The sequence below is a fragment of the Colletotrichum navitas genome (assembly GCF_030913465.1).
Source record: "Colletotrichum navitas strain CBS 125086 chromosome Unknown LY79scaffold_2, whole genome shotgun sequence".
NCBI classification, from domain to species: domain Eukaryota; kingdom Fungi; phylum Ascomycota; class Sordariomycetes; order Glomerellales; family Glomerellaceae; genus Colletotrichum; species Colletotrichum navitas.
In genome coordinates this window covers 757,200-775,669 of record NW_026850548.1, presented here as the reverse complement: position 1 = coordinate 775,669, position 18,470 = coordinate 757,200, and the positions used below count along the sequence as shown (strand labels likewise).

The 18,470-nt window shown below is 55.1% G+C and overlaps 4 protein-coding genes across 4 annotated transcripts; 2 read left to right on the top strand and 2 right to left on the bottom strand.

Annotated features, from left to right (window-relative positions):
• Positions 1-925: 925 nt before the first annotated feature.
• Positions 926-3,166, bottom strand: LY79DRAFT_586221 (uncharacterized protein; the record flags this gene model as incomplete). Its single annotated transcript, XM_060560600.1, has 4 exons — positions 926-1,858; positions 2,024-2,730; positions 2,854-2,911; positions 3,008-3,166. 4 exons carry the CDS (start codon positions 3,164-3,166, stop codon positions 926-928), a joined length of 1,857 nt encoding a protein of 618 aa, XP_060420135.1.
• A 5,573-nt stretch (positions 3,167-8,739) lies between these two features.
• On the top strand, positions 8,740-9,158 carry LY79DRAFT_586220 (uncharacterized protein; the record flags this gene model as incomplete). The annotated part of the gene is made up of 3 exons (XM_060560599.1): positions 8,740-8,789; positions 8,847-8,887; positions 8,956-9,158. The coding sequence occupies 3 exons, from the start codon at positions 8,740-8,742 to the stop codon at positions 9,156-9,158; spliced, it is 294 nt and encodes a 97-aa protein (XP_060420134.1).
• A 1,483-nt stretch (positions 9,159-10,641) lies between these two features.
• On the top strand, positions 10,642-12,991 carry LY79DRAFT_535407 (uncharacterized protein). The gene is made up of 2 exons (XM_060556512.1): positions 10,642-10,664; positions 10,905-12,991. The coding sequence occupies exon 2, from the start codon at positions 11,041-11,043 to the stop codon at positions 12,601-12,603; it is 1,563 nt and encodes a 520-aa protein (XP_060420133.1). The 5' UTR covers positions 10,642-10,664; positions 10,905-11,040; the 3' UTR covers positions 12,604-12,991.
• A 748-nt stretch (positions 12,992-13,739) lies between these two features.
• LY79DRAFT_504686 (kinase-like domain-containing protein) lies at positions 13,740-15,748 on the bottom strand (the record flags this gene model as incomplete). Its single annotated transcript, XM_060553533.1, has 2 exons — positions 13,740-13,962; positions 14,019-15,748. The coding sequence occupies 2 exons, from the start codon at positions 15,746-15,748 to the stop codon at positions 13,740-13,742; spliced, it is 1,953 nt and encodes a 650-aa protein (XP_060420132.1).
• Positions 15,749-18,470: the final 2,722 nt, after the last annotated feature.

The window sequence follows — 18,470 nt, the reverse complement described above, 5'->3', positions numbered from 1 at the left end:
GTCTTTTGCGTCACCAACAAAACGCGCAGAAGGCCGGGCACGCACTACACAACGACGAGCTTTTGAATGAGTAAAGACTTCGCATTTCAATATGAAGGAAGATTATCAAGCCAAAGCCTGCCTGCCTGCCCTGGACCCTGTTTCACTCCCCGACTCCCACAACGCTGCCGCCCATCCAGCCGTATAAGAAACCATATGTGTGTTTGTGTCGAGAGAGAGAGAGAAAAGGATGGAGGGTTGTACATGCCAAGCCTATCTGAAAACGATGAACTAGGACGGGGGGATTTTTTGTGACGTTGGAAAAGATGAGACAAGAAGGCCAGATGGAAAGGAGGGAGGGGGGGGGACTTGATGATGAAGCGGACACAACGACGAAAATACGCGAGGGGTAAAGGAGAAAAAAAAACTAGAAATATTGAAAACCAACACGTCTCACACACACACACAATGAAGGCCAGGTATACCCGTTACACTCCCTTCGCTATGCACTCCCCTTTGGACCGCCCAAAATCCGACCGTATCGCAACCACAACGTCCAAACCAAAGGCGAGGTCGGCCGTAATCAACAATCCTTAACTAGCCTGCCCTTTTATACTGACGCTTGTCAGGGAGAAAGCAAACTCCAACAGCGGTGCCCGTCCGTTCCGGTAGTGTAACACTCTTTTTGTCTTTCCAGCCTCGCAAACTTTTTTACCCGCATCCCTTGGTATACCGACAACCAACCCCTTTCCAAGTGATCTTCCAAAACCTAGACACCCCTTCCGTTGAAAGCAAGCGTAAGTCCTGAAGGTAATTGCCAAAGGTCAATGCTCTATGTTCGTCTTGTTTTCAAAGTTCGTTCCGCATAAATGAGGATGAGCTGAAAACAATCCAAGGAAGCCGATACAGCTCGCTTAGATTCCCAAATCACTAACCAGATCGTCATTTAGGCAGGAGATTTGCTCGGAGGCGCAGCTCCTCCGTTCTGGCGAGCATCGCCGCCGCTGACGGACAGACCACCGATACCGCTGGAAAGGAACGCAAAAGGGTCGTTCTCGTTTTGCGAGTAAAAGTTGTTCGAGGGGCCAGCAGACGCGGGACCGTTGGAGGCTGACTGGAAGGCAGCCTCGGCGGCGCGGCTGTCAAAAGGGCCGGCGGAGTGGGATCCGGGGGCCGGTCCGAAGTGGGTGTTGAGGGAAGAAGGGTAAGGGGCAGCGCCGCCACCGCCGATCCCGGAGGGGAGAGCGTAGGTGCTAGGGGGGCCACCGAAATGCTGACCGCCGTAGCCGCCACCAGACGCGAAGCCACCACCGGCCGAAGCGAAAGGACCAGGTCCAGGGGTGCCGCTCATCGAGCCCTGGCTCATGCTGTAGTTGGAGGGAGGGTCCATGGGGGAAGGGTAGCCACCAGAGTCGGCGACGACAGCGGCACCAGCACGGCTGGCGCCGCATCGCAGACAGCAAACGTTCTTAGCAAAGTTGTGGTAACCGCAGACCTCATTGCCACACTTCCAATCTCCGGCGCGGAACGGAACGACGCCGCTTCCGCCCATGCGCCCACCACCGTGACCCATGTGTCCGTGGTGGTGCTGGGGAGGAGGCATCATGGCTGGTGGGCCGTATCCGTAGCCGTAGCCCATATCGCCGGTAGGGCCAGCGCTCACAGCCGGGAACGAGCAGCGGAAGCAGGCAGTTCGTCGCTGGAAGTTTGAGAAGCCACACGAGGGGCAAGTCCAGTCGCCAGGACGAGGGCGGTTCTTGCTGGGCGGGAACGGGGTGAGGATCTCGGCAGCACGGTCCAAGACGCGGCTGGAGGACGGAGACACTTCGATCGCCTTCTCGTTAAGAGCACGACCGTTCATGCACAGGCTCTCAGCGGCCTAGAAGGCTGTTGTTAGTCTTGTACTTATGAGCCTTTAGGGGCGCAGAGTTCTGCATCAAAATGAGGACGACGGCCATTGAAGCGGCTGTGGCATTCGCAACTGACCAATTGCAAAATGCCGTGACAGCATGGTTGCTCGTAGCAAAAATAAAAATAAACTCACCTCCTCGTGGGAAGAGAACACAGCGAAACCGCTGCCCGTGGGCTTATGCTGCTCAGGGGTTCGCAGGGTCCAGAAAGCAATGGGACGACCGCCAAACTGGGTGAACCAGCTCTCAAGCTCGGATTGAGTAGTGTCATGGGGCAGGCCAGACATATGGAGGACCTTGCTGCGCTCCGACAAGAAAGCACGCACATCGGCGCGGGCGTCCATGGGGCGTGTCAAGACATCGGGGTGCTCGTGGGCGGGCTGCGACTTGCGAATCAGGCCTCTCAGAACACGGGCGAGGGTAACGGCCTCCTCCATAGCACGGCGAGGGGACGCGGGAGCCAGGGCCTGAAGGTGAAAAGGCAGGTTATGCTTGATTGGAGCACTGGACTGGACCGGCTCCACCTCCAAGGCGGCACAGATATTGGACAGCATTGAGGGCCCAAAGGGCAGCGATTCGGGGTGATGCTGCTGCCATCGCTGGTACTCGGTTCGCAGATCGAAAGTACGAGAGTGCTGGAGGTACGGAGGCAGCACTACGGCCTTATCTCGGGCCTCCCGGGGCAACTGGACGCGGAGATCCCAAGCGTCAAGCGTAACGAAGACGAAATCGAGGTTTTGCGAGGTCAGATGCTCGTTGGCAAAAGTGTCGAATCGGTTGATGGCATCGCGGAAGGTTCCGGCGTTACGCACATGTTCCCACGTCAGGGTCGTCAAGCTCGCTAAAGAAGAAAAATCCCATGTTAGCGAGGAATTTTTCCCGTTGTCATCAGCGAACCCAAGGTAGGCCGTCGTATGACGTGACGGGGAGATGACGAGGTCTCAAGCCTCGTGTGACGACTTACTGCACAAGGGTGTGATCGGAGTGTTGATGGGTTTGACAAGAACGCTCTCGCGGGTGATCTGAAGAGAGGTTCGGTCAGCTGTGAGTGTGATGGCGAAGAGGGCTAGGTGGGCCCAGCAAGGCTCGACTCAGGCAAGACAAGGAGGCCAACGTACCTCCTCAAGAGACTTTGCGTCAAGGAGGATCCAGCCAAGCTCGATAACCTCGGCAGAGTCTTTAGTGACGTAGACTCCATGCTCATCGCAGGTGGTTGCGACGTGGATCACGACATAGCGATCAATGTTGAGCTGGTTACCAGCTTGGGGACCAGACATTGTGGCAGCAGGACGGCGACGACACGACAGACGACGAGGCGTTGCACAATAAAAAATAATGGCGGAGACGATGCCTAGATGAAGACCAGTCGATGCTTCAGAGAGCTGTATTCTTTGCAACTGCAGACAAGAGGATGTTGCAGTGGTTACGACTCGAACAAACGACGGATGCTCGGGGGAGGGGACGGAAGTGGTTCCCGGCAAGTAAGCTTCAGGAGAGGTGCCGAGCAAAGTGAAGTGCACAGCAAAAGAGAGAGAAAAAAAAACAGACCGAAGCGGAAGATGCGGCGGCAACAAGCAGGCAAGGGGAAAAGGGAAACGAGGACGAAATTGACGGGTCCTCGTGTCGAAATGCCTTTTGTCCTTGCAGCTCGAAAAGGGGAGAGAAGGAGATGGGAGGATTTCGGTAGGGGCAAGGAGGAAGGAACCAAAAAGAGGGAAAGGTGATGGAAAGGTAGGAGGGAGGTCGACGCAGACCGCAGGAGAAGAAAATTGGTGTTGGCGTGGGACTTGGGAAAGTGCTCCGTAGGAGAGAGAGAGAGAGAGAGAGAGAGAGAGAGCAAGAGAGAAGTACCTGGCCTGTCCCGGTGCGAGCGGCGCGGCGGGAAGTACCTTCCTTGCTCTTGCTTGGGGGGGCGGGCGGAGGATGGCAGCGAATCGACTCCCCCCTCTCCCCCAAAAAAGATACCAACCACAAGCTGTCAGGTACTTCTCCTACCGTTCGTCGCCTAACCTTCCACACATTATTCACATACACAACAGGTACACACACAAGCAAGAACTTCCTTTCTTTTGCCATTTTCAGTTGTCTCGCGCATCAGGCATCTGGACATATGTTTGGTTCGCGCAACTGGCGCCCTGCATCGTCCCAGCACGGCAGGGTCGACATATGCAGTACCGCATGGCAGCCGTGAAGCTCAGAGCTAAAGGTACATCATGACTTACATAACTCGCTGGGCGTGCAATTCTGATACGACGTGTGGAGGCACCCCCTGGTAGCACAGTACGGCGACGTGGAGGTAGGTTGGTCGATTACTACACAGTGAGGTATTTGCCATCAACCGCCTTCGTAACGGCCTTTCTGCAAGTCTGAGCAGCAATTGCTTGCTCTACGGTTGGTGGTGCATCCGTCTGTCCCGGTTGGGCGATGAGGGAGGCAATCAACCCAGCTTTGATATAGGTTGACAATAACGAAATAGGAAATGTTGGCCCCAGGGTCCCAACTGCTCAGCTCTCGTCTTTGACCAGTCTCCCCCCCCCCCTTCCCCCCCAGGTACTCGTGCCGCCTCGATTGCGGCAAACAAAGTCAAGCCAAGCCAGCGATTGAAACGGATTGGAGAAGCCTGCAAGCCCGGCGTACCGAGCTAGGCCACCCGTGTTCCCTCCAGCTCATGGTACCAAAGAGTAGGACATGCATGCTGCCCGCGGTGGCACGGTGATAGCTAGAAATTGACTTTTGAAGGGGTCCTAGGCGACCACCGCATGCAACCCATGCTGGAGCATCTCTACCATGCCTCGCCTAATAGGTATCTACTAGGCCGCTGGAGACGGCGTCATTGCTGTGCCCAAGGCTGCGGCCGTGCTCGTTACATTTGTGCCTGGCTGCCGACCCAAGGCACCTCCGTCCGTCACACGCTAATTACCCGGACACCTTGAGAAAGCCACATCAGCGCACCAATAGCTCTTGCCCGTTAGGTGGAGTGGTCGCCTAGCCCCAACGTGGGAAAAATGGGGTGAAAGTAAAATTCCATCCATGCTAAAGAACAGAATATGCATCCCGAGAAACCCACCCGTCATACCACCCGCCGCCGCCCCAGATGTGACTTTCGGAACAAAACGCGCGCTACACATTCATTACCAACCAACTCTCGCACATGAGACAAGACATTCGGGTATTGCTGAGATGAAGTTTTTTTTTAGTTTTTTGTTTTATTCTAGACCTTACAAAAGAAAGAAAAAAAACACTTCTCTTGGCTCCTCGTATTTTGGCGTGAGCGCATGGCCTCTCGCATCGCCAATGAATCGTTCATCGGTCTGGTACGGAGTACCTATTGGCAAATGCCGAGATTTCGCACAGATTGCACCATTGTCAACGACCAGAAATTATATACCATACAGTAGTATCTAGCCTCCTCTTCATATGCACGGCAGGGCTCAAAACGTCCACTCCCTCGAGCACGGCGCCTCAAACCTTGGGCATGGCCACGCACTATTGTGTATCGACTCCTTGCCGTCATCGCAGGGTGCTTGGGTGCTCCCTCTTGGTTTAAAAAACCCCACTCCCCTCTCTCTCGTTCGCCTCTCTCCGTCTCCTCCCAGCATGAACCAGTCACTCACGTTGCTCGCATCATCATGTCATATTTAGAACAGAGCAGAGCGTACAGCAACGACAGGCGGCACAGCGCGTCCCGGTCGTGTGTCGATCTCGATCATTCACCGGGGTGGTGCCGTATGCGCCTGTGGCACACACCTGGCCTGCTGTGCCGAGCCTACACGTACACTACCCACCTAACCGACTTATTGTTCCAGTGTCCCTCCAACTCACCTGAAGCTTTGCCCACACACACCATCGACCTCCACTGTCCGAAAGGGCCGTCGCGATGTGCGACCAACTGGCCATTGGACGCTCGTGCTGTGAGGGGGAGCTGACGAGCCGGCGGACGACTGTCGTGGAACAGAGATGAGGCACCTTCCCACGTTTGTGTTTGTGATGACCAACACAGCCAACAACCGTAAGGCACACTGCCTATCGCGAACGTACACTGAACTGACCAAGTCAATCCCCTCAACGTGATGGCCCGGCTGCGTAATAGCGCAATTGTTTTGTTGTCAATCAATATAGTTGGGCCATCCATACCACCAATAGATGTTGTCTCCTTGTCTCCCACGTGGAGCTGCCGAACTTACTTTTCAGGGGGAAAATGGCTTCTCCAACTGCTCGAAGGTAGTCATGAATATCCTATCAATGGGCCCTTTTTCTTTTGCCATGTTGTCCCTCGAGGCATGTCGAGCATTCGCCAATGAGAGAAGAGAGCTGCCGAAAGCGCATATACTGCAGAAGTTACCAGTCTCCTACGCCTCTCAGTCCCAGGACCAGCGTTAGAAGAGCTCCACACAGCCCGCCCTGGCTTGCTGGCGAGGCGTCATCTCGCTCCGATAGTAGTGTATTATCAGTCCACACTTTCGCCTCCCCTCCCACAAGCACCCTGTCAGCTTTTGGTACCCCAACCCGTTTTCATAGGCACCGGCGGTAGCGCGGCTTCGGTACCGGCTCACCAGCACCGTATCAAAACTGCAGCGAAAGAGAGGAAAGGTACCCTCAGCAGCACGCTCTGTCGCTCCCCCTTATTGTAGCTCTGCGTGTACTTCACCGACTATCCACCAGGTTCCCAAGTCCTCGGGAAGCTGTCCTGGCTGCTGACCTGGTCGGTTCGGAGGTCGTGGTGGCTTCTACACTAGGTACCCCCAGCCGGACACCCAAAACGGATAAACTTGTAATTCAGCAAGGGGTTTCTGCCACATGCCCCTCGGACGGAGTCATGCTATAGGCCAATCCGCTGATTCAACGGCTCAGACCTTGACCGACCTTAGTTTAACACACCTCTTCCCAGGACCAAGGCTTCGAGAAGGTCGGAAGAAGTGTCTTAGTTTGCACCACTTCCGGCCGCCTGTATCTCTTGCAGGATGGAACCCCGAGGAGCTAACGAATACCGTTGCATCAACCAACATTTGCATTCATTCCTTTTCCCCTTGAATAAAGACAATGTACTGTCGCCATCGTCATCGCAAAGCGAGCACAACTGGCGGCCAGAACACACTCTTTCCTGAGTGCTTGCCGGCAGCATTGGCTTGCTTCAACTTCACAGGATGACACCCACCAGTTTTCGCAAGACACAACAGGGCTGGCCTTTGCACCCTCATTTTTCTCATTCTTTCAAATGCGCCAAGTGCAGCAACATATACATTAGGCCCAATCGAGACTCGGTCTTCGCCATCGGCCTCATTTCCCCTTGGGCTGTCCTCAATATCCTTGCTGCCCAATTCGACAATTGATGCCGGCCGCTGCAGCCTCTATATATATATATCTATCGTCTTCGGCACCCCTCAACCGAGATGAACCTGATTCGACTTGTATGTCAATGCAAGGTGCCTTGGATGTGCAGGTATGTTCAAGCCCAGGAACCAAAGGTTCGTAGACATATGCTGCTGTCGCCGGCCCGTGATATCTGGCGGCTGACGGGAGAGCTGGGCATCTAGCCATTCGAGGGCTCTGTTCCCTGCCCATATGACAGCACACCGGCAGTTTTCTCGTAAAAATTCATTTTCCGATGGTCGGGCCAATAGTAATGTGGGAATGTCGTTGACAATACTATTCTCGTCCACTGGGAATTTCGATGTTCCTGAAGATGGTCGGCCATACCGTTCGAAGTTCCAGCATCCCAATGCTTTGTTTGGCCAGGTCTTGATAATGAATTGACCATTGGTTGTAAAACCTCCCCCTTAGCATCATAATCATTCTAAACATTCAGCTACCATACGGCAAAACAAATACGTTCATCAGTCTTGGCCACAGATGGGGTCTAAAGGCGCCCACAAACAAAGCACTTTGGCACCGCCTGTTTTCAACCCCTATGGAAAGCTGTTAGATGTCGCCCCCGACGTATTGTCCAGTCAAGCTGAGTGATGGTACAGTGACATGCCACATTGTGTGGTGAGCCCAGACTTCTTACATGTCACTGTAATGATCATGGGTCAAATAGGCGCTCACTTTACCGCAGATCGGACATTAAAGAGCTTATTTCGGCGAGCAGCTGGGTGCTTCGGAAGAACGTAGCTATTCTGAGGGTTACAACATTAGCCGATGGGATTAGTCGCGATCTCGGAACCGGAAAGCTGCATGTCTTGGGCGCGCAGAAACACCCAGACTGAAATGTTTCGCTGGTGATATAGGCACGGCATTGATCAGGCACGCAACCGCACCTGCTTACGGCGATTGGCGACGATCGCCGCCCCTTCCTTCAGCTCCGACACTGGGATACATTGAAACCGAGAGTTTGGGTCACATCAAAAAAACCTCTCACTCATCCTTCAACAGGCCTGAATCGAAACTTTTGGATGGACAGAGGGTCTGAGGGCACAGCATGGGGCATTAAGGTACATCATAGAAAGAGCATTGACGCACATCAGGCCACGGGCCGAGAGGTTCGGCTGTTGTCGAGACTGAAACAACACGTGCCGGTTACGTCATTCACTGGGAGGCCATTCCAAGTCGCAGTGGATTTCACCCGCGCATTGGCTGCTTGAGGTACGTACGTAAACGAAGGCGTCAGGGCGCACACGCAATCTGTTACCAGAAAGCAAGGCAACTTTTGGCCGTTCCAGGTCGAGTCGGACCTGAGCTGACGCATTTAAGGTTCTGCTCGCCTCAGCAGAGGCTCTCCTCTTTGCCCTCAAACACCAACAAACTTTCGGCACCCTTTCCATTCAGTACAGTCGACAACTTTCATCCTTTGGCCCACCAAGCATCATCCTCGAAGAACGTCAACTCGAACCGAACACTTCAGACCATCAAAATGGGTGCCATCTCCGCAGTCTTTCTCATCCTCATCACTATCCTCGGTACGTCTCTCCTATGCAACTGACAGCCGCTTAGGCCGGGTATATGCTAACATGGACGTAGTCCCCCTGTCGGCGTCTATGCTGTCGCTGGTTGTGGAATGGGTGAGTTACCGTTGACGATCATACCCCGACTTTGTACGTATGATACATGATACTGACTAGTTACGTAGATCTCCTCGTCAACATCTGCCTGACGATACTGGGGTACATCCCTGGTCACATCCACGCCTTCTACATCGAATACGTCTACTACGATCGCAAGGAACAGGCACGACAGGGCCGCATCATCACTGGACGCGCACCGGGCGTTTACAGCGACAACGTGCAGAGTGGTGGCCACGGTTATGGGACGATTGCTCAGGGCACGGCCTAAACAAAAAGATGAAAGAACCTATTGGTCGGATGGCGAAAGTACGTTAGCTGCTTAATCAAGCGCGATGCGGCCCGGGTACGAGCATACGGCGCGGGAGAGAGACCGATTTCGAGAAGGTCTATGTCATGGTCGGTGTTGTAATGCCGACGTACGACGGCGACCTCTGGTTTTTGGAACAACAGCCATGGATGTACAACGATGAACAGGAATAACAATCGCAGGTGTTACATAAAAAAACTTAACCAACTACGTGAGCGTGCCTGGCTTGCGTGCAGGATAGGCGCCGGATCGGAGTGCCAGCGCATCCGACCTTGTCCCTCGCTGCCAGCTCCTGTTACACTGGAGGTCATTATGCCCGACTTCACGGGCAGAGGGCAACACATGAGTAGGAGTCCACAGCGTCGAAGGATGCAGCCGGAGCCGAAAAGAGCAGGTTGCGTCTCGGCCCTCGAATGAGCGAGGGAGGGGGGGTGGACAACCGCCTCGACAGGGCTAGGCGGTCGGGTTCCATGCGCGCGCGCGGTGATCATTGATTCACTCCGACCCTCTAGATAGGCTGGAACTGCCGTTATCGGATCCACAACGGGCGGGAGGAGGGGATGATGGGATAACGGCAACGCCTTCGGTCGTCATCACTCATATCAACCACTATTTGAAACGATCGTGGGCAATTATATACCTGACGATTATCAACCTGCTCTCAAAGTCGGAGGAAATGCGCCATCTCCATTGCCAGCAGGCTCCACACCGCTCGACGGTTAATTGAAATATTGTCCATGTGAAGGCGACTTTCATCATGGTGGTTAAAAGCCGGCGACCGCAGCCACAGATGTACTGGTGACTGGTCACTTTTGGCTATGGCCCGGGCGCAGAATGGCAGATTATAAACACGAAGAACAGCCCAGTGGGCGGGCGAGTCGGCTGAGTTTGTGAGGGGAACGGGGAACGGGAAGGAGAGCGAACGGCGGGGACAGTGCGGCCATCTCACAGCATCGTCAGTCGATACGGTAGGGCCAGCTGTCGTTGGACGAGAACCAATGGCAGTGACAGGGGGGTTGGCGTTGGACCACCCTTTGAACGGCAGCCACGACACTCGTGCAGCACGCACCTGCTTGTTCGCTGGTGCCGCGTTGCTCTAGCCTGCAATAGGTAGTCGACAGTCCAGCTGCTAGCGCCTCACTACCTCTGCTTCTGCCTCTTAGCCCAGTCTAATCTGCATGTCGCCTGCCTCCTGCCTGTTGCCGCCTTCCCCCGCCCATTGCTACAATCTGATGCGATGCAACTTCACCCCAGACATTGCCCGACTTGCCTTACCGTATTTCCCCCCCCTTCTCCTTTCCTTTTCTTATCAAAGTTTCCTTCCTACCTACCAAGACAAATCTGCAATTGCTGCGGGGAATCAGGACAAGGCCTTTTCCTACGCATCTCGAGGCGATCCGGATTGCTTCTTCTTAAAGAGGTCCACAACCATCACTCACACCTTACACTCGGTCGCCCACTCTTCCTGTGTGTCTCAACCTCCCTAATCTCCACCTCTGCCTCCTGGACCACCCATCGAGGAAGTGGAAGCTCATCCTATCCAGAACGGACGGGACGCACTCCTGCTGAAAACCCTACCTCTGCATATCCTCCTTCGTCCACGAACCACATCCCAGTCTTGAACAGTACTCAACATACAGTCCTGTTCGACACGCGAGAAGCGACACCAACCATGTCTCCGTGCTCGCTGATTTGACTTTTCCTCAGCTCCATCCTGCCGCACGACGCACCAACGCCGGCCTGCCGCTCCTAACTGGTACCCTAGCCAGCCAGCTCATGCTGCCCTCGCTGCATATATATACATATATATAGCCCATTCCACGAGCAACCATTTCCATTGACTATGGATTCAGGGAAGGTCCCTTCTCAGGACCGGTCCGGTTCATCTCAGTCCCGTCATCCAACCATGACTAGTCGCGCTGGAGGCGCTGCTGGTGGTACCCATTTTCCTTTCCCACTCGCCTCCAAAAGAACGACGCGAGATTCATTGACATTCTCATTCCCCCCTCTCTTTCAGCCTGATACATCCTCGACATCACTTGTCCCTTCGACGGCTGAGGGAAAGCCCATACCTCTCGACGGCAGCACTGCGGCACACCGTACATCTGCCCTCCGGGAGCTCAACAGCAACTATCCTTCCCGTCACCGCTACGCCAAGTCGACTGGGGCCCAGAGCAGCACATACTCTCAGCCCGTCATCGTGAGGACGTACTCCGGGTCTCACAGTCGCCCCACGAGTACCAACCGCGGCAACGGTACCAACGGAGGCGGTCTCGGCTCCCGGGCAGCCTTTTCTGTTGTGAGCAGTCCTGCGGCATCTGTACGGCGCATCATAGCTCTTAGGACTCCATTCAGCGGGAGCAAGCCGTCTCAGCATGGCGGCCTAAGCAAAGCGAGAGGAATCGCGAAAAAGCGGCTGGAGGGCCAGGGTGCCCTAGCCAAGCTTCCACCCGTCGAAGCATACAGCTTCAAGAGCATGATGGCCAACATCGAGGCGCAGGAGGGGGAGAACAACATCAACGCTGACCTCGACCGTATTGCTGAGATATGTGCTCGGTCACGGTACTCGTTAAGCAACCAGTATGAGGTTCACGTTGCTCCTCACGGGTCTGGTTCATCTTTTGTAAGCCGCGCCTCATCGTCTAGACGCCAACGCCAAAATGCCGGCCCCACGTTAGAGGCCGTTGTGTCGGACGACGAGCGCAGACATAAGAGGCGCAGCGGTGGTAGGAGAAGAAGTATAGCAATGGGGACACTTGAAACCATCATGTCTTCGAGCCGATCTTCCGAGGAAGACAAGTCGAAGAAGAAGTCGGCCGCAGAGATAACGGCCGAGGTACGGGGCAGGACCGCAAGGAAGTCTTCGGGTAACACATCGCCGACTTCATCGGGCAGTGAAGGCGAGGGGCCGTCAAGCAAAGTCCCGGAGGGCCAGCCTCCGCCGCTTGTGCGGCGGAAGTCATCCTCATTCGCCACGGCCATGCTAGAGAGCACACGCCAGGGCTTTACCGCCAGTATTGCCTCACCGCGGAACTCAGCAACAGGCCTGGTCAGCGAGCCAGCTCTACCGAAGACCTCGACGAGCCATCTCGAAGTCCGAACAGATGCTGAGGAGAACGTGGCCCATCGCCGTGCAGCCAAGGGCTCGGACGAAAGGCCCCGGGCTGACGGTCATGAACCCCAGCACCACGAGGCCTTGGCCCAGCCCGATCAGACGAAGCCACCGGCGGGACTCTTGGCAGGTCTGACCGGTTGGGTGCCGTGGAGACTGCCACCGATTGTGGGACTCGGGTCGGCGTCTGCTCAAGGCGGCGTTTCGAGGAGCCATGCTGAGGGTAGCTTGCGGGAACTGCTTAAGACGGCCGGTTTCAAAAGTAAAGGCAAGGCCGTTGAGGGCCAGTCTTGAGCCTGTTAGGTGACAGTCAAACTTGACAAGATTGGGGATAAGACGCCTTCGTCATGGATTACACACGCAACTTGGTGATATCATTTGGCCTGGACTGCCGAGGTTCGGAAAAGGACAGTACCAAAAAGAAACGTTCGATTTTTAATACCCTATACACTAAGCGGGAAGGCTATACACAAAACAACCAGGAGGCGCAAGATCGAAAACGGGGAATCCGCATCACCGCCTGTAAGCAGTACAAACTCACGAGCTAACGAATAATTTGTTTCACGGCAATTTATGACATATACTGAATGAGAGGGCATGCCCCAGGATGGGCAACGGGACGGACTGGAAACCGGCTGGTATTCTCAGACTAAAACTTCTGCATATATATGGTGTTATTCAATTATTGTGCGGTCTGCTAGTAGTTCCTGGTATTTGTCGCACATGTCCTAGATGTGCTCGATCATCCGGTAGCCAGCTTCAGTTGGCGGTCTCCACGTCTTTGAACCAACTGGTGATATCACGCAGCACCACAAGGAAGTTCTGCCGTCCTCTTAAAGAGCCCCTGTGTCAGCGCCTACCAGAGAGGACGCCCCCCCTCATCCCCCCGCAACTGTTATCACAATTCACGGCGGACGAATAATGGAGCAGGCATCGAAGCAAATCGACCGAGTCGCGTCATCATCATGTTTTGGTGTATTCCTCGCACCCACAAACCCCATAGTCAATGTCTATACCGGGTTGTCATCCACAACAGATGGGGTACAACAATGTTACAGCTATTCCTGCAACCCTCCCCTCTCCTCGAAGACTGTTTGTTTTTCAGGTAACTCACACACCCATTGCCACCGACGCCTCTTCCTTTTTTAAGATTGTCTCTTTTTCTCTCCGCTCCCTCTCGTTTGTTTGCGAATGTTCAATGTCTTCAAAATATGATGAGCTCGCAATCCCTGAGCTCGAAAGTAAAAAGAGACGCCTCGGTTCTCCTCCAGCCCGTAAACCCTTCAAGATTCCCCAACGCCGTGCCAACGCAAACAATGCAAGTGTATAGAAGAGTCGATGCATGTCCCGGTTCGCTCATTGCAGCAGCCCCAATGCAGAACCACGTCAAATATAAGATCTCCCGAGACCAGTCAGCGTCGCCGGATCCACTAGGCCCTCGGACGCTCCGTGGGAACCGTCGGCTTTCCCTCGACGTGGATTCTCTTGGCGTCACCGCGATCATCGTGAGCTTCGGGTTCCCTCTTACGATCTCTGGACCTGCTATCTTTGGCTGACGCGGCTGCGCGCCGCGCTTCTTTCTCCTTGCGCTCGTTCTCGCGTCGCAGCGCCTTGGACTCGAACTCGTGCCAGTCGCCATCCAAGTCGGCAAGCCTGTGCAGTAAGTTAGTTAATGTTCTCATAAAAGGGTTTTGGAAGAGACAACTCACTCTACAGCCTGTCGCGGGGGAGGGTCCTCGGTGGTGAAGTAGTCATCCGCCAGAACCTCTGCAGCCGATGGCCTCTTTGCGGGGTCATAGCGAAACATGGCGGCCAAGAGTCTATAAGCGGCAGCTGGGATCTTGTCCTGGTATTTGGAGGCGAAGGTGCTTGCACGTCGATACCCAGGACGCAACAGCTCGAACCACGGCATGTCGACGAGCCCCGGCCATTCCGCCTTGTTCGGGGTGCCCATCACCGCATAGATCTTATCCAGTTGGTTGATCTCGCTACCATCACCCGGAAAGATGGCATGGCGGGTGAATATCTCAACCATGACGCATGCAGCACTCCAGACATCGCAAGCAGGTCCGTACTGGGTCTCACCAAGTAGCAGCTCCGGCGAGCGATACCAAATTGTGATGACTCGGTTGGTGTAATCCAGCTGATGCCTCTTGGCATAGAAGCGCGCCAGGCCAAAATCCGCCAACTTGAGAATACCATCGCTACTGACAAGGATGTTAGCAGCTTTGATGTCCCGGTGGAGAACGCCCCTCTTATGCAGGTAGTCGAGGCCGTCGAAGAGCTGCATTGCCATGTGTTTTCTCTGGGCCGCATCCAAAGTGAATGACGGGTGGTTCAGGATACCCGTCAGGTCATGAGACAAGTATTCGAAAACCATGAAGCAGTCGTTCCTCTCGACCATGACCTCTTGAAGCTGGACGATGTTGGTGTGTCGAAGCGACTGGAGCAACTTGATCTCTCGAACCGCAGTAACGGGAAACCCATCCCTTTCTCCTTCCATGCGGATGCGCTTCAAAGCTACTAACCCCTTCGTATAAACGTGCAAGGCCTTAAAGACCTTGCCATACGTGCCAGAGCCAACAACAGACTCATTTCCGGGTTTGCGGAAATATACCGAGTCGGACTTGATCAGGTCAGCGGGCAGCTTGGGTCCTGGCTTTAAGCGCTTCATGGTCTTCTTGATCTTTCGTGTTCTGGGAGCAGGCGGCTGCCGCGGGCCTGGAGGGGGATGCCGCGGCTCCTGGCGAGCTCTGGCGGAAGCGGGCTCGGTGGGAGCACCCCGAAGAATGTCTCTGTCAACTTCTCTGTCCCTCTCTCGAACTTTGACCCTTGTTCTCTCTCGCTCCCGATCACGATCGCGGTCGCGATCACGTTCACGGTCCCTCTCTCGCTCCCGTTCCCGTTCCCGGTCACGATCACGGTCACGATCCCCATCCTTGGAGTCACGCTGTTGGGAAGCGTCTCGCTTCGCAGGGACGGCGTTAAACTTTTGCGAGATCTCAGGCTTAGGCGCCGTCGGAGTGGGCTTTGCAGATGCCTTAAACGCAAAGCTGAACTTCGACGACGACGATGTAGACTGAGCAGCCGGACCGGACGGAGGAATCCTGTTTGGATGGGGAGCATTGCTCTCACTAGCCTTGTCGGAGGGTGTTGTGTCCTCAACTTGTAGGTCTTTGGACGGGCGAAAAGGGTTCTCGCCAACGTCTACATTATCGCCAACATCTGATTTGTTGCTCTGAGCGGGGGTGGTCGATTGCTGAGACTTCACATCCTCCGGGTGTCGCGAGCCGGCACTGGAAGTGTTGGAAGTCCACTGGGCAGCACTTTTGAAGCTGTTGCCTCTGTAGCCACCTCGGCCTTGGCCGAACTGGTTTCCTCGAAACGCGGAGCCACCACGGTAGTTGCCGCGAAAACTCCCCTGGGAATATTGCTGCATTGGGCCAGTAGGGGCGGATGGTGGTGGTGAGTATGAGGCGTTTGGCGTGTAGGCACCTGATGGACCCGTCGGAGGACCGTAATTAGGTTGTGGATACTGAGGGGGGTATTGGCTTGATGATGGTTAGCAAGTGCGTGATAACGAAATGATGGAGCGATGAGCGACGTACTGTGTTGGGGAGAATTGCTGAGAACCCCAATTTCCCCGACCAGCACCGTACGGCGACTGGTTCGGGGACGCGTTGTATGAGTTTGGAGTCGGTTGCGGGGATTGAGAGAATTGTCGAGGGTCGCTATACTGCTGGCTGTGAGAAAGTCCAGTTGGTATCTGAGAGGCAAAGCTGCCTCGATGATTTCCCCTGCCGCTCATGCCGACCTCTACGCTATTGGCGCCGGATGAAGGTTGTGACTTTGAAGGGACTCGGGTTTCGTCGTCTTGTGGAACCCGTTTCCCTGATCCCCTACTAAGGGATCGGGAAGAGGCACGGGATCGAGGCGGTTTTTGACGCGGCCGGTCTCTAGAGCTGCGACGCGGTGATGCTAGACGACGATCACCTCTGACGGATGCTGAGGATTTTCTAATGGGGGATCTCTGTCGATGAGGAAGTGGAGATCGACCTCGCCTTCGACCAGGGGATTGCTCGCGACGGTGAGTAGGGGAATAATCACGACGGTCTCGTCTCCTGTCTCTATCAGGTGAGCGAGACCTGCTTCGGTGACTTCGACGAGCCCTCTCCTTGGGTTTCGAGCGGTATTCGCGGCGATCGGGAGTGAGTGTTCTCCGGGGCGGGTGAGGGGAACCTCGAGAACTTCGTCCCGTGTCTCCAAGGGGTGCTGAATCTTTGTGGTCACGACGCGGGCTGGCGTCACGTCTGTCCTTCTTCCCGTCGGCGCCACCCCTGTCGGGACTCCGGCTTCTCGCTTGTTTCGAGGATGGTGATGTAGGACCGTCGCCTCGAGTCGGTCCCCTGCTGTGGTCTCGCTGGTGCTTGGCTCGAGAGTCGTACCGCGAGTCGCCAGCGCCCCTGCCACGAGATCGATCTCGGGAGGCTTCCCTATAATTTTCGCGACGGACAGGCGATGGTGATGCTCGACGAATTCGGTCTCTGCTACGGTCGCGTGGTCTGTGGTGGGTTCGACCAGAAGGCTGTGACTTATCGGGAGGATCGCGCGGTTTGCTATCTAGCAGTCCATCGACTTCCCGAGGTCGGCGGTGGGGAGGCGACGGAGATCTGCGTGAGCGTGTCACTTCTCGACCAGCTCTGCCTCGGTCTCTGCGCTCATCGCCTGGTCTGCGGTCGTCTCTCATGGCGACATGTCGAGGGCGGTTGTAATGGTAGGGCTCCATCGCTACAGCCGATCCGATTTGAGTTTTTAGGTGCAAGCACGTCGCCAGCCGAGGTTTTGCCGATAACGCGACGACTCAGACTAGGTGGTAAGCGTAATATGCAGTTGTCGAGGCATCGAAAGTGGTGCCGGGCGACCCACGCAAAAACAATCCGCGATGACGGAAAAGTAAAACAAAAATGTATCCAGGGAAGTTGTCAGCGCAAGGCTCGCTCTTGAGGGTAGAGCAGGCCAAAGAACGAACAGTTCCGTTGGGTTGTCGTGAGTTTCGAGGAATCAGCGGTAGGCGTGGTGTACATAGTGGCCGGTGCGGCACGCCAAACCACCAAAACCGCCGATTCAGCTAGGCCGTCAGGTTGAGGCCACTCTTCCTCCTGGCAAAGTGGTGCACTTGCAGAACCATACCAACATGTCCCCCTCTGCCTCTTTCCCAGAGAGCGGCTCTCCTCTGCTGTAGCCGGGCCTCGGACAATCTGAAGGCAGATCCTTTCCAAGCTAGGAGTCGCAGCATTAGGCTGCAACAACCTGGCAAACTATCTGTCCTTCTCTCTGCCATTGCTCATGCACCGGGGCATAAGACCCGTGCAACAAGGTCACTATGTACGATTTACGTGCCGGCACCCGCCGATTCCATCTCGATGTCGACCAAAACCACGCTTGATGCATCATGTTGAAAAAAACCCAAGTCTTGGGTATCTGGGCTCAGGCTGTACAGTCATATGCCCAGAGATACAGACCGGTTGAAAGGTTCAACAACAGCAGTACACCCAAAGCTCAATGGCGGTACCGAGTGAAAGATCGAGGCCTCAGTAACAACCAACGGCCCACGCCCGGAAACGAAGATGCCACATGAAAATGGTCATGCTGGTGGTTTTGGCCATGTATCTCGAGTGGCTCCTTCGTCACAGCGAGCGCACTTGCTCGACAAGGAGTACTGTGGCCAATCAGGATTTCGGCGTAGAAACCCCGTGGAAGCCTTTCTCCGGGACCTCTTTGAGCAGAGCAGTCAAAAAACCCAGCACCATAAGTATCGGTAAGGCTCGATTCAACATGTTCCGCCGTTGTGGTTTTCCCAATCATCCCTTGGTTTGACTGTGCAGTCGAAAAGCATCTGAAATGGCTACGATGTAGCCTGTCGTCGATGACTCAACACCGGTATCGTTTCGGATGGGCGTTTGCTATGGGCGGCAGCGAACCTCCATCATGGTTGGCAACGTGGCTTCGCGCAGGGAGCAGAAGGGCGGCAGCAATGCAGAGAAATCTCGCCCTCTTCAAAGATAGCTGAAAAACGCTCCATCCATCCTGTCCATCTGCCGCAGCGAGAGAACGCCCTTTGCGAGCACCAGACCCCGCTGCTTCCGCACATGAAATCCCAG